The sequence below is a fragment of the Salarias fasciatus genome, chromosome 16 (assembly GCF_902148845.1).
Source record: "Salarias fasciatus chromosome 16, fSalaFa1.1, whole genome shotgun sequence".
NCBI classification, from domain to species: domain Eukaryota; kingdom Metazoa; phylum Chordata; class Actinopteri; order Blenniiformes; family Blenniidae; genus Salarias; species Salarias fasciatus.
In genome coordinates this window covers 11,342,517-11,357,324 of record NC_043760.1, presented here as the reverse complement: position 1 = coordinate 11,357,324, position 14,808 = coordinate 11,342,517, and the positions used below count along the sequence as shown (strand labels likewise).

The 14,808-nt window shown below is 42.0% G+C and overlaps 1 protein-coding gene across 1 annotated transcript in view; it reads right to left on the bottom strand.

Moving 5' to 3' along the window:
- The window catches only part of slc4a3 (solute carrier family 4 member 3), a 44,966-nt gene that overhangs the window by 20,546 nt on the left and 9,612 nt on the right, over positions 1-14,808 (bottom strand). Inside the window, exons 4-8 of the mRNA XM_030111605.1 lie at positions 14,530-14,717; positions 12,785-13,011; positions 2,558-2,703; positions 901-1,081; positions 631-766 (exon numbers count right to left, since the gene is read on the bottom strand). Of these exons, the coding sequence (XP_029967465.1) occupies positions 631-766; positions 901-1,081; positions 2,558-2,703; positions 12,785-13,011; positions 14,530-14,717 (878 nt within the window). The remainder of the gene's footprint in view (positions 1-630; positions 767-900; positions 1,082-2,557; positions 2,704-12,784; positions 13,012-14,529; positions 14,718-14,808) is intronic.

The window sequence follows — 14,808 nt, the reverse complement described above, 5'->3', positions numbered from 1 at the left end:
CATTTGATGACTTTTTAAATCAATGAGAATAAAACTGGAGTTTGAGTTATCGGTTCTAAGGCTAAGAGAGAGAAACATTTGGCAAAATCACAGTTTGAAAAAACCAGATCAAATAAAGAACCTGGGCATCATTTTCAACACTGAGCTTAGTTTTAATTTGATTAGATTACTTTTTTATCATCTTAGGAATATATCGAGAGTTTGACTATGGTGAGGTTGAGTATGAGTCTAAATAAAGATTATGAGCCTGGGTCTTTGAAATAGGCAGAACTGAGCAGTGTCTACACTTGTGCTGTTTCCTGGTTAAAAAAAACCAGTTAAACCAAAAAATGTGCATGTTATGTTCACAGTTGAGCAAAATCTGGAAACGATACTTCTTGAACAGTCATGTCATCTGAGCTCAGTGCAACGCCATGTATGTTATACTGCAGGCCGAAGTAATGCAGCAATCAAGTGTTTTAAACAGACCAAACATAAAAAGTGTGAAAAAGTCAATTGTAACAGGTAAAATAAAAAAAGTCTATATTCGTCATTAGAAACACCTTTAAATGCTTCGATACAAAAGTCCTAAAGGGATGAAAATACTGTCCAAAGCTCTGTGGACAGGATTTCTTTCTGAGTCTCATTCACCTGTGTTTGAGAAGCAGAGCTCGGAGAACGCTGGGTCTGTCCTCGGCTCTGATCTGATCTGAGATGATCATGGTCTCCACCACCAGGTGGGCGATGCCCGGCAGAGAATTCTGCTCCAGGTCCAAAAGGATGGCCCCTGGAGAGGAAAGGTAAAAGACAAAAAGGGGAAGATTTACGTTACTGAGGAGTCCACCTGACTCACAGTTAATCCTGAGAAACCGTCTCGAGTTTGGACGTTTTCACTGGAGCTCGAACTACAGAGGTTTTCACCTTGTGTGATGGTTCGCCGAAGCTCCAGCAGGCTGCGGAAGGTGAGCGAGGCCACGTGAGGTTTCCCCCAGCGGTCCGTTTCCTCCTCCACATCCTCTTCGAACTTGATCCAGCGAGCCCGCTCCTTCCAGCGCATTTCATGGTCCTTCTCCACGATCAGCTCGTTCAGCTCCACAAACAACTGCAGCGGAGGCAGGACAGCGACTCAAAGCACTAAAACACAAGCTTTACGCCACATTTTGGACATCGCCGTCCAAGAGGGTGATATTTCTAACAGGTGAGGATTGTTCAGGGAGCTGTTACTCAGAAATGACAAATAAAGAAAACATCAATCAGATTGTTCATGGTACATAAATAAGTTTCTGAGAAAAAAACTTGTTCAATTCCTATGGCAAGTGTTTAGGATTTTTTTTCTTTCTTTTTTTCATAAAATGAACATTTCCAGTCCTTTGTGCTGACCTTAATAACGCCACCTGTGCTCTGAATTCCTACAAAGTGCTGAAGCTCTCAGATCCTTGCAATGGCTTCCATTTCAACAGTGTTACTTTTATACATATTCCAACAGAATCGTCAGACCTCTGTCACGCACTACACATTAAACCTGAAAGACATTTTATAGTTCAGGAGATGCAAACAGCCTGATTTCATCTAGAGTGGGCTGCACTGGTAGAATCGTCATAATAAATTCAACCTTTAAAGTTTTTATTTGTTCTGGCGCAGAGGACACTTGATTAAAAATGTCAATATATTTGCAAAACCAAACATTTGCTGCAAAATATGACTTTGCCACTATCCTCCCCCTTCAGGTGTCACATCTGCTTCACCACTATGCTGGTCCTAGCTTCACAGCTATATGCAGAGAACTTCTGAAGCTGTGGCTCAACTCGTTTCTCAGGCAGCTGGATTTTTTTTAAATTCAGTTTCAAAATTGGAAAAAGGGCAACCAAATTGGACATTAATACGATGAGCTGAAAATACAATTACAGACTGCTTAATCCAGTTTTCCATTTTACTACTTTTAATTTCTTGAAGTGAAAGTTGCCCAGACAAGTATGACTCAGAGTCGCTGTTTGTTTTTTCTTTATTAAATATGTGGTCTTGGTTTGCTGCACCAAACCCAAATGTGTCTCAGCTTTTTAGGTGCTAACCACGGTTGTTATCGCTGATAGTCTATTATATTATATATTACACATTAGAAATGAAGATAACTGTTCTAATTTACTGGGTTTTGTCTTATATATTACTTTTTTTGCATCTTCTGCTGTTAACATTTGTACATCTTAAAAGGCAGAGTCTTGTATAATCCTAGCGATCTATTAGCATCAACATGACAAGCTAGATGGTAATTACACTTAAACTAAACGACCAGCCATCAGATTTGATGAGGCTTCTCTTGTTTTGGGATCTGAAGATCCGTGCCTCTAACTTCAGTTTTTTTCTCATTTACTTCCTGTATAAAATTTTTCAAATATCCCGTCCGTTGCATAATTCCGACCTTGCCGAGGGCTCCATGACGAAAGAAATTAATTCTCGCGCCGTCGTAAACATGCAGTCAGCCGCCGCGACTTGTCCGCATTAGCAACATTAACTAAGGGGGGGGCGGGGCTTAGACAGAGTTCAGTTGCACTCTGTTGATGAACAGTGTCTGGAGACAAACCTCGTGTGTTTTCTTGTCCGCCGCCCTCTTCTTCTTCTTCAGGCTCGACAGCGGCGTGGAACTGTTGCTGGTCCGAGTCACCTGACATCGAGATGACTTCTTCACCAGATGGCGCCGCACCCCGGGGTTGTCCTCGAACCTGTGACCTGCAGAGAGCCACAGTTCCAAAAAAAGAAGTCAAAGGTCAAACACGGCTGGACACTCAGCGTTCAGACGGAGCCTGAAATGCTCTTTTTTTGGCCCGCGCGTGAATCCGACATCCTTTCTAAGTTACAAACTGTGCTCTGGAAAGGCACAAATCAAATTTACGTGTCTGTTCAGGTTTTCCAGCTGAAAGCGTCTGGTGACAGAGAGGCAAAAGTAACGCGGTGAGGGGGATTGTACAGCTGTTGTGCCATGGGAAACATTTACAAAGAACCTGCTTTTACCCTCATCAACAAGAAAAGTGAATTCACTTTCAATTTCCTTGAGCTGCAAATCATATGTTATTCTTTGGGGATAATGAGGCCGCCGTTTCATGGGACCTGGCAGCCATTTGCCATCTGAGAGAGGAGGAACCATGGGTGGTCACTGAATTCCAATAAAGAAGCTGGGAAATGAGAACTAAAAGGCTACTGAGTAATGTGTTTGGAGTGTGTTTGTGACCACTATGTAACTTTGTTAAGAACTAGCAAATGTATCATGCATCTTAACATCAAAGTGTGTGAACTGCTTTGAAGTTTTTCAGTTCCCATCATGACTTCGTTATACGTTTATAGTGTTCACTGGTAAAAGGAAGTGAAAAAATGGATTGATTACGGTAAGTTTCTAGTTTTCAACCTCTTACACAGTAGCTCCAGATTATTAGGATGTAAATGGCTCTCCTAGTTCATTTCAGAAGACTCCTGTTGGATTCATGTCCTTTTTAATAATCTGTTATTCTGAAGGGGATCATTTTCCATGTTTGAGACCACTGTCCTGCCTAACTCCCACTGAGCTGCAGCACTAGAAAGCTATCTTGTCCACCTTCCCGAGAACGCCATTGGAAATTTCAAGGTTAACTTTACTAAAAACAGAAACATTTTACTGTGTTTTTGGTGTCTCTTCACACGACAATGCTACTCAGGGCCACTGAAAATGCAACTTTTTGAAAACGCTTGACGGCGCTCAATCATCTCAATTTAGAGGCAGTTTTCAAACTGAACTGGAGAAGAGTCAACATCTTTGAGACAGCAGGGTCTTGAAGACCTGTCTTTACTTTCCATTGATGCTTCTTTTGGACAGTAAATTGTGTCTTTGTCATTTTACACCTGGATCAAATCGCATTCCTTCCATTTCTGCCAACCTCTGACTCTCATGAGGTGTTCTTGGAGCTAATGACCTGAAGGTCTATTGGCTCTTTCCTGCAGCACAGCGAATGTGTAATGGCCTGTTCGATGGAAACCGAACATCCTCCAGGTGGACAGGCCCTATGGTCGGGCACATTGTTCAATGCAGACCAGACCGGGTCTTAAAGAAAACTGCAGAAATTCAAGGGGTTAAAATGCTTTTCCTTTTTCCCTTTTCAAACACTTTGTGTTTGTTTATTTCTGTTTCAGCAGAGCATGATTTAAAATTATCACGCCATTATAAGTGAAGCCAAGGGTACACATGATTAGATTATAAGCTGGGGTTGGTCGAGGTCGTGGTAAAGATTTGAAGGGGCAGTTTGGATCGATTGGTGCAATGCAGCCGACCAGTCAAACAGGCCAATGGCTGAATATGATTTCTCACAAAATAAACACTGTCATTTTCAATTTTTTTACACGAACAGCTGTCGGCTGTATGTTTATGACTAAATGTGCTTAAAGCACCGCAAGTGTTCCATTCTGCCATGTCAGGCCTTCCTCTAGGAAACAGCGAGAAATGGAAATCAAAATGAAGTTAGGTTGTATTTCATTTTGTACAGTCTCTTGAGAGAATTGTGCCGAGGGCTTGGCCTTACCCAGACTGCCCTGGCTGTTGTGGACGAGCGGATGGTTCTCACCGCCGTCCGGGGCAAACGAGGGACAAGTACATCAAGGTGAAGAGAAGCTAAAGCTGTGCCTCGGCTTAGCTTTCTCACTTTCTTAAAACCTTGAGCCTTGCAGAGAATTAATTTTGAAACACATAACCAAAATTCAGTGTTAAAGCGATACTTCAACATTTTGGCAAATTGGCCCATTTACTGCAATTCCTTAGTCATTTCAAAAAGCATACTTCCTTTTTTTGTGAGGGCAAGCTGTTTATTCAGAGGTGAGTCGGGGAAGGTTTTCGGGACGGACACAATGGAGGTGAACGGTATTTTTGTTCCCCCTCGTCAAACTCATCAAATACACAATCCAACAACCCCAAAACACTTTGGTGGACACGTTATAATCCGCACATTCACTACGCTGTGAAATATTAATGCAAAATTACGAGATTGAGTTGTTTATGCGAAGATTGCTGAAACGGAACTACTTACTAAACATGGCGTCTGGGCGTAGTGATTTCAAAAGAAAAAGTAGTTCCCAGTATTTGCTTCAGTGTCGTAACGCTACAATATAATTTGCTGGTGTTCCACAGCGTAGTGAATGTGCAGATTATAACGTGTCCACCAAAGTGTTTTGGGGTTGTTGGATTTTGTATTTGATGAGTTTGACGAGGGGGAAAAAAAAATACCATCCACTTCCATTGTGTCCGTCCCGAAAACCTTCCCCGACTCACCTCTGAATAAACAACAGCTCGCCCTCACAAAAAAAGTAAGTATGCTGTTCGAAATGACTAAGGAATTGTGCTAAATGGGCCAATTTGCCAAAATGTTGAAGTATTGCTTTAAGGTTTTCTTTAAAAGTAATGATTTTTCAGTATTTACACCTGTAATTCAATGCTTGAATTTGGGAGCATTCACAAACTTTTGGCCAATATTCCGGTCCAAAATGTCACACTTTGTGCGGACTTCTCTTGCAATTTACTTTGGGAACATTTGGATCACAAAGTCTTTTTTTTTTTTTTTTTAATGTGTAGGTAAAATCAACACCACCTGGACTGCATTTATTCTAGGGAAAGCAGCTAAATGAATTTATCTATGCTCCCATTGAACCATTTCAGAAGAAAAAGAAACTCAAAACAAGATTTTGAACTAAACTGAGCGTTTCAGTTCAGCTATGCCACTCGTTGAGAGGGCTTCACTGGTAAAATAATGCCATTTACAATTACTACCAAACAATGTCAACATAAAGCCAATTTTATTGAACCTTCTGGTGCAAAATACAGCGAAATGTCCCAAAAAAACACACAAAAAAAACTATTGCATTATTTTTGTTTTTAAAAACTCACCCTGATAGCATGGCTTTGAGGCTAATGCTAGTTAGCTAGCTTTCGTGGCAGCATCACCGATAGCTCAGGTTTCAGTGTTGTGTCTGTTACTTTGAACAAACTTGTTAAATAAAATAAATGTTTCCTTTGAAATTTTTAATATTTGTTGGTGGTGGCCTGGATTAGAGCCTCTTGGGCTGTTGTTGCCCCACAGGCCTTTTGCTTGACACCCCTGGAGTCATATTTTTTATTCTCAATAAGGTTTTACCACAAATATAATCCTGGCACAAAGTAACTAACAAACGTGCACTTTTATTAACCACCAGCCGTATAAAATAAACTTGTGAATTCTCCAGAAATATGGTGAAAACAGTGTCATGCAGTGGAAAAAAAAGCGTCTGTTTGTAGAGTTTAGGCCAGATGTGTCAAACTCACTTTAGTTCAGGGAGAAACTAGAGCGGGACAGTGAAGGAAACGCTCCGACCCGTCAGAATTGACAGCTCTGGACGGGGTCGAACTTTTGGTCGAGACATGTGTTTATGCATTCTTTACAGACTGTGTTTTTGTCAGAATGGATCAAATCTGCTTCATTTCTGTAGAAGCACTTTTGGGTAATTAGAGTGATGTGCGCTCATTAAGGATCCATTATTTGAGCAGAGCAATCGCTCATGCCAACCAGACACCTCCTCTTCAACTTTTAAGTCATTTTTGTTCATCGCTGAGTTCGGTCTGTCTGCAAACTGGAGACGCTCGCTCAGTGAGAGAGGCTGCCGGCAGGAGAGAAACAGGGAAGCATAACAACTCCTACAACTAATGTTTAAATGCAAAAAGCTATATTGATATAAACCATATTGTATTTTTCAATACTGAATTTTAGGAAAATGTCAATACGTCATAAATTCTGATACACTGTCTTGCCCCTGTGAAACCCTCACACATTTTAAAACCATCAAATAGGACCGGGCAATATGAAAAAAGGCCTTCTGGGATTACAAATCACTATTTTAATGAGCTTTGAATGATTCCTGTTACTTTTAAATGAGATTTAAAGATATTAGAAGGTTAATTTTCTTGTAAATATTTATTTTCTGTGAAAGTTGAACAAGACTTATGCTCCTGAGCTGTGTGCTAACTTGGCATGGCTCTACTCCAGTCACATGATTGGCTCAGCACCGAGGAGCTCTCATTATCACTGGCTATTCGTAGTGTCAGTCAAAACGTGGACAGATGCAATCTATTGGAAAGCAGATCTAACATGTTTCTATCAAGCACTGACTACACCTCTGAAGATCATGTATCATGAGAAATTACAAAATACTCTATGAAAAATACTTTGTCCAGCATATCCCGAATTGATATCAAGCAATATAGAATGAAGGTCTATATCTCAATCTGTTTTTTTTTTTTTTTTGTCCTCAAATCCACTTCTGAACCATGTGAACCATCAAAACATACGAGGTCTACAACACTGCTCTGAGAGGTGGAATGTTTCAAAGTTACTTTATCATGGAAAGCTTCACACTGGCTTTGCTGGTTTGCTCTCTCCTCATAATACATGAAGGTGCCGCATGTTCCCAGGGAAGTGACACGCCAGCACCCTGCCATTCACATAATAAGAAAGAACATTTGATTGGTCACACTAGGCCTCCTTCTTTTCTTGCCTTGTGATCTCCTTCTGATGTGTCACGCCATTTCTTCACATTTCAGACCACGGGCACGGGTCCAAACGGGAACACTGAAGCTGCGATTCCATACAAAACATGCAAGTATTCTGACAGCTTTCTATCAGAATCAGTATTCATTTCTGCAGCTATTTGAGCTACACCAACTTGCATGCTGGGTAAGGCCACATGTGGAAAACCTTTCCTGCCTTTCTTGCCAGTGATCCTGATGCTAGTTGATTACTTATCATTTCTTGGACATAAGAGACTTTTACCTGAAAATCAATTATTTATCTGTTAGTATAAACTCCCAATGTAAACCATAAACTGGCAGACACACCCAACATGCTAGTGTAGAGCATCTTATCGAGCATGTGATCCCCAGCACCATCTGTGTATGTTTAATGTGAAGCTTCATCCCCTTTTTATAAGCACACATTTGGAGTAGAAAGTGTGAAAAAAACATATTGGATTTGGGTTCATCCTATTGGAACCAGTGGTGCACCAAAAGCAATGCTGCCGTACTTCCAGCTGTCCAGCTCAGCTTCTTTTCTAAGAACTACAAACTTCTGCACATTACCAGCGTGTCATGCTTTTAAGCCAGAACAGAAACAGAGGAAGGGAAAACACACGGTTTGTCAATAAAATATCTTTCCGCTCTGGCTGCTGCTCAGTTCAGAGACAAATGGGTGAAACGGGATCAATAGACCAGTAGGAAACAGCAGCAGTCGAGCACTGTGTCAATTCGCTCAATAGCACCAACAACGTTGTTCTGTGTGGCCGTGAATGAGAATGATACTGCCATTAATTAAGCTAGCAAGCGGCCGCCTGGTCAATGGAAAGCCCAGCTCCCCTTTCATTGATTATTCATGTAAAAATAGAATAAAGCTCTCGTCATGTGAATCTCCCAGTGTGTCATGATCACGTCGGAGCAGCGGAAACATGATGTAACAGATATTAGTGTAAAACATGCGTGAAAAGGTTACCCAGGAAATGGTGAATTTCCCAAAAAATAGACACAACTTACGAACAGGCTCCTCAGGTGAGCCCAGCTGGGTGTGGATCGACTCGAGCAAGTCGTAATCATCAAAATCCAAAACAAACTCTTCAAAGTCCTCGAGGCCCTCTGTGTTTGACAGCGATCCGTGGTGCTGCTGCGGGGTGCCCAGGCCTTTCTGGGCACTGCAGCGGCGTTCCGGTCCATGGTGGTCGGTGCAAGCCATCCTGTCAGCGGTCCCATGTCCATTGTTTTCCTGTCCCTCAACGTCTGTCATCTCCACGGTCGGTACCTCCTCCGGTCCACCACTCTCCAAGTGAGCACACTGCTCATCCAACTCTTGAACGCCGTTGCTCTACCTGGAGCACTGATGTGGAGCGCGTGCGTTGATCAGTTTTATGTTTTTTTTGTTTTTTTGCACAAGGCCTAAGTCCAAATAGAAAAGCTATGTGGCACTCAAGGTTTGCAATCAGAGTGATAAAGGGAGAAAAAGCTTTCCTGTACGAAAGTCTAAATCACACGAGCAAACAGAGCATCCTTTGAAGAACCTGGTTTCTACGGTTTAATTCCCAACAAAATGCTAAGCTATTGTTGACGGCTCCAGCAACACACTAACAATAACCTTTGCTTCAGCTGCAACTCCAACAGAAAGCCGTCAATAAGGCATGGTCCACTATGTGAGCAGCTGACTTTTAGCACCGCCCTGGTTTTCTTTCCTGATGTCAACAACCTATTGATCTTCGGAGCTGCCGGAAAAGCAAGAAAGAGTGGATCTGCAGCAGAAGCGTTGATGGCTTCAGTTTCCATAGTGCCGTCATAACTTTCCAGCCATGTGATGCGTGGGAAGGTGAAGGTTGACTCTGCACGGCTGTCATCTTCTCCCAGAGTAAGCTGGAGTGAATAAGTCCAAAGATGTGTAAACGTTGCAGCCACATTAAAGCGACGATAACAACAGAGGAGCTTCCATCCTCTCCGGCCACTGAGCTTTGAGGAGCTATTGTGGTGATAATTCTCGGAGGGAGCAGTGTGGTTCTGGTCCCCTGCGTTTCCATGGAAACCACGCGTTCCCCCCCCCCAAGGAGTCGTGGTATAACTTGTGATGCAACAGGTACAACGATGTGAGTCAAATGAGACCCTCCATGAAATGTGCTATTGTGACTCACTGTCTGCATTTGCAAGGATTCAATGTGGAGCCAAGTAAGCAAACGACAGCTCCCAACCTCCTTTACTGTTTCAAGACTGCTTGCAAAATGTTCTGTTGACACCAACCGTGCTGAACAATTTTTTTGACTAACCAATGAGTTTCTCTGAATAACAATCCTACGGACTCTGGTCTTGTAAGACTGACAGCTTTCCCCTGACATGCACGATGCAATCCTGCCAATCTGCTTGGATCTGTTTTTACCAAGGTGGAAGTTTGTTCAGGCAACAAAGCAATGAGCAAAAGAAGCAAGATCACTCAGAGTATCTAACCGGAGGAACAAGGGTTGCGTTTTCTGTTTATTGGTACAACCAGTTCTACTTTGCTCTTGAATGAGACCTGGCTGAAGGGCTCAGACGATATCAAGACATTTTGGGGACTATGTCCATTTGACGTTTCTTTTGGGTATCAATGGCAATACATGACCAAGGCAGGGAAAGACCACCTGTAAGGCCACTAGTCAGATACAGGGTTAAGGGGTACTTGTTGGATTAGAATACTCCAGTCGCCATCTGCTCAGCTGAAGAACCGTTTGGAAAGATCTCAGGTCTTCTGTCTATGAAATGAGCGCTTATGAGTGGATGCCTTTTCCCTTAAGTACTCACACTCCTGCTACTCATTGATGCCTTGAGATGCCTCAAGAGAAACCTTCACATTGAAAAAACAAGTTTTTGGTCACGATGATCCAATGGATAGGTCTCCTAAACCTAACTGTAAGTCTTGGTACAAGCAATGTACTCTACAGTCTTAGAATATCCCATTAAACCAATGCTTTGAAATCTGGTTTCATTCACACCACAGTGAAATTTCTTTCCCTGTTTGACACAAAAGATGTCATGTAAGGGCTCAGCTGAAGACATAAAGATGGTCAAGGAGTGAAAAAATTGACTGAATTATTTGTTAATAATGTCCCAAAATTATCACAAACGCTTCAAAGCATTCACTGTTCATTTTCTAACAACTGACACTTATTAATTGGCTGATTTTGTTCTTGAAAGCACAAAACTGTGTTGGTGAAACTATCTGTTAATCCAAACGATGAAAACTTTAACATTTAATCTGATAATTCTACAAAATTAACAGCGGACGTTTCATGAGCTGCTATTTTGTGAAAGAAATTGTGAACAAGCCTCCCGTTTAACCATGAGTGCAGTCAATGTACACATCTCCAGTGGCGAGCACGCAGCAGCACATGCTGGTGATACACACGGCCTGTCAGATGCCACAAATCCGATAGCTCATGGCGAGCGACTCAGGATGTCCTGCTTTCTGTTTGCAGATGGGTCCTAAACAGTCAATGATCACTCTGCCCTGGTGGAGCAGGAAAGCCCGGGGGCAGGGTCGCTTTTGAAGGGGAATCGAATCGGCTCTGTTAATTAATGCCCCTTGATGCTGTTTTTCTCTGGACACACAGACGAGTAGCCTAGCAAGTTTTTTGTTTTCTCCCCATTTGCTTGTTTTTGTGACTTTCTGAACTTTGTAAACATTTAAATATCACCCTGGGAGATCAGCTTCTTTGGTTTCTTGCTAAGATTGTTCCTGAATCTGACCAAAACCTGCAGCTGGCCTCAGATTAAATATAGAAGAACCATCTCAAACCCATCTGCGGATGATGCTGGGAAAAAAAGCTCCATCTATATATTCAGTACATGTCTTTATGAACATGTTTTATGCTTTTTTAATGTGATTTCAGCTGTTCCTCTTTATGATATAATCATTATGTAATGTTTCTGCTGTCATTTACAGACTTTAATTTCAAATAAATAAGAATTAACTAGTTGAATAAAATCTTAGAAAAGCCCTAAAAAAAGATTTAAAATAATAACAATGTCTTTTTTATCATTGCAATCGCATTTTGTTTGATAAGCCTATAACACAGCAGCATAGTAGTCCTTCTAATGGCCAGTAGAGGGAGTCTGGACATGAAATATCCACACCAAAACTGACCAAAATGAGTTATTTCAGGGAGCACAGCCTCTGGGAATTTCAAATAGATGCTGCACGTTACGATCATGACAGCAAAGCAGGCTTTTATTTAAGAGTGGAGATCATAAAAGGTGACATCAAGTATCCAGCAATGATTAGTAGATTTTCCTTCAGTGCGCACACACACACACACACACACACACACACACACACACACACACACATGGAGCCAGCAGTCTGAGCTCACATTCACATGTGTGTCCAGATTACAGCGTTGATGCAACTACAGTGATGGCTGCAACGACTTGGCAGCCGCATTGTTAATATCCTGGCAACCACATTGTCTGGTGCTGTGGTGGAGGTCTGACAGAGATCTGGTGCGCACGCACACACACACACACACACACACACACACACACACACACACACACACACACACACACACACACACACGCACACGCACACGCACACTCCTCCACAGCTTTGTTGTGTCGTGGGTGAGAAAATAAAGCGAACTCCTCTCAGATGGCGTGTTTAGAGAAGAAGAGACTCGCTTGTGTTTCCACTGCTTTTGTGCTGAAACCCACAGAAACCGTCCAAATATAGTTTCATAGTATGACTGCGAAGTGAATCAGCCTTCTGATCTCCCAGTGGAAAAACTGGTCTTTATTTTGTTTTAATCTTTCAGAAAATCTAATGTTTTCTAATGTCTCTGATGCTTTAGTTCAAATGCTATTAGTGTAGCAATGACAAAGTATTATACGTGGGGTGAAAACGGAGAAAAAAGGACAAAAGATGGAAAAAAAACAACATGGAAAGAAGAATAAAAGAAAAAAGAGGGTAAAAGTACTATTCAGATTCTGTTTTAAAAAGAGAATCTCAATGGGAGCTTCTAGTTAAATGAAGGAAAATTATATGTAGTGATCTGCTAATGTCTGATAAATGTTTTTTAGCTTGTATAATGTGTGTGCAGGTTTCTCACTTTTATTTGTTTCATCCTTCCTGAAGAATTCTCTTGATTCTCTTGATATTCCTGTACTATTGCTTTGCCAAGTTTTTTTAACTATAAGAATATGCACAGTAAATTCTGATGATCTGTGTGGGTAAAAAAAAAAAAGAAGAAAAGAAGAAAGTTTTGTTCTCACTTTTCATGTCGTCCAGATCGGCGCTGGCCAACATCTGGGCCTCGGCCTCGTCGGTGGGCACCTGCTGGTAGACGGCGGTCTCCAGCGCCGTCATGCTGCCGATGCAGATGCGCTCCCGCAGGTCGTAGTTGCTCCGCTGGGCGCCCTGCAGGCGGTGGTGGACGGGCTTCCTGCGGAACCAGGCCCGGGCCGAGGCGGAGCCCGAAGCCTCTGATCCTGCAGGAACACTGAAAAATAAAAAACAACAGACCAGTGAATAATTACATCATGTGAGAATTTGTGTCGTAGCATCAGAAGGTATCAGTAATATATTATATTGGTTAATATTATCATATTAACCACCTGAACAGACTATGCCACAAAATACAAACTGAAGTGCGCCCTTGGTGGTCAAATGAATATTTTGCAGTTAATATCATGATTTCTCTCATCTAGAATTTTTTTTATCTTGCAGTCAGATTTGCTGTTTGACAGCCCTGCTTTAGAGAATGTTTAAAATTTCAATAACATTACAATAACATGTCCAGAAAACAATCAATGTGAGCATGTTCCTGTTGGGTTGGTGGGCCGGTTGGAGCCTCTTGCGGACCGGTCATGGCTCACGGGGCCTTATGTTGAGCTGCATGAGATGACTGCAGTGTCGTGAGTTGGCCAGCAGGGGTCTTCAGAGCCCGTCATCAGGCCTGCCTGAGCCTCTGACTCGCCCTCGAGTCTTCAATCCAAAGCAGCACATTGCTGCACGGCTCAGGCAGGATGACGGCTGTTACTATGGTTTTAACAAATACCGGGATCACCATGGAGCCCCTGGCCTCCCACCGAATCACTCCATATATAATTCAAAGAAGCACCAAATTATTCATATTCTGATGGTTCCACATGTCGGCGGGCCTGATGGGTCTGATTAGATGTCAGATTTGGCTGGAGGCGGTGGTGTGACGGTTAAATTCCCACTGAAACACTTCAGCATGAGGATCACTTTAGTGTTGCCTCAATATTCATGTTTACAGACAATCAGACAAATCAAGAAAAGTTTAGTAACTTTTAAATGCAGAAATAATAGAATAGAAATACTTCATGAATCCCAGGTGGATATTCTGTACAGCACTGGTTCTCAGTGTGAATGGAATGGAACACTGAAATATCAGAAAAGATAGAACAGCATATAAAATAGGTAAATATTAATATATACAAGGCCTGATAGTGAATAAACATGAAGAAGGGTTTGATGGGGTAAAAAAACATTATTTTTAGAGAAGAGTTGTAATGATGGCAGCAGGAAAGACTGTTGTGAAGTAATACAAATAAAATAATAATCAAACTGCATTTCTTCATTATAAAAGCTGCTGTACTGTGTAAAACACCCTGAAAGGGAGTAGCTTTGACTGATGAGATATGATTTCAGTCATGTTAAATTAGATGTGTGTTGGGTGTACATTGTGTATAGATTTATTTAAATAGATTTGATAATGTGTGTGTGTGTGTGTGTGTGTGTGTGTGTGTGTGTGTGTGTGTGTGTGCTTGAAATTGATTGCGTTCCAATTATGTTTAATTTTCACTTTACCTTCCATTTTGTCTTGATTTCATCACAAAAATCAACAAGAGAAATCTTGAAATAAAAAAAAAAAAAAAAATTCCCATGACCTTGAGCTCTCTAGCGCCCCCATGTGGAGACTCACTCCTGAAATCATCTTTCTACATCTTATTGATCATCATTTCAACAGACTCTGGATCGTTTGGCAGCCCACCTGTTACACGCTGCTTCCTCTCCATCATCCGCCTCCTCGCTGTGTCCAATGACGGTGATTTCTCCGTTATGAGCTCCTTTCGCCAGCGAGGGCGCCGCCCTCTTGGACAGCGGGTGCTCTTCGTCTTCCAGGTGGACGGTGGCGATCGGACGGGGGTCCTCCAAGTCCTCTTGGCTCCCCAAACTAAACTGAGAGGAAGAGGAAGATCAGTGAGAGGGGAGGAAGACGCCATGACTGGGTTGTGATAGCGCCCAGAAAAAATGGCTAAAGTGGGAAAAG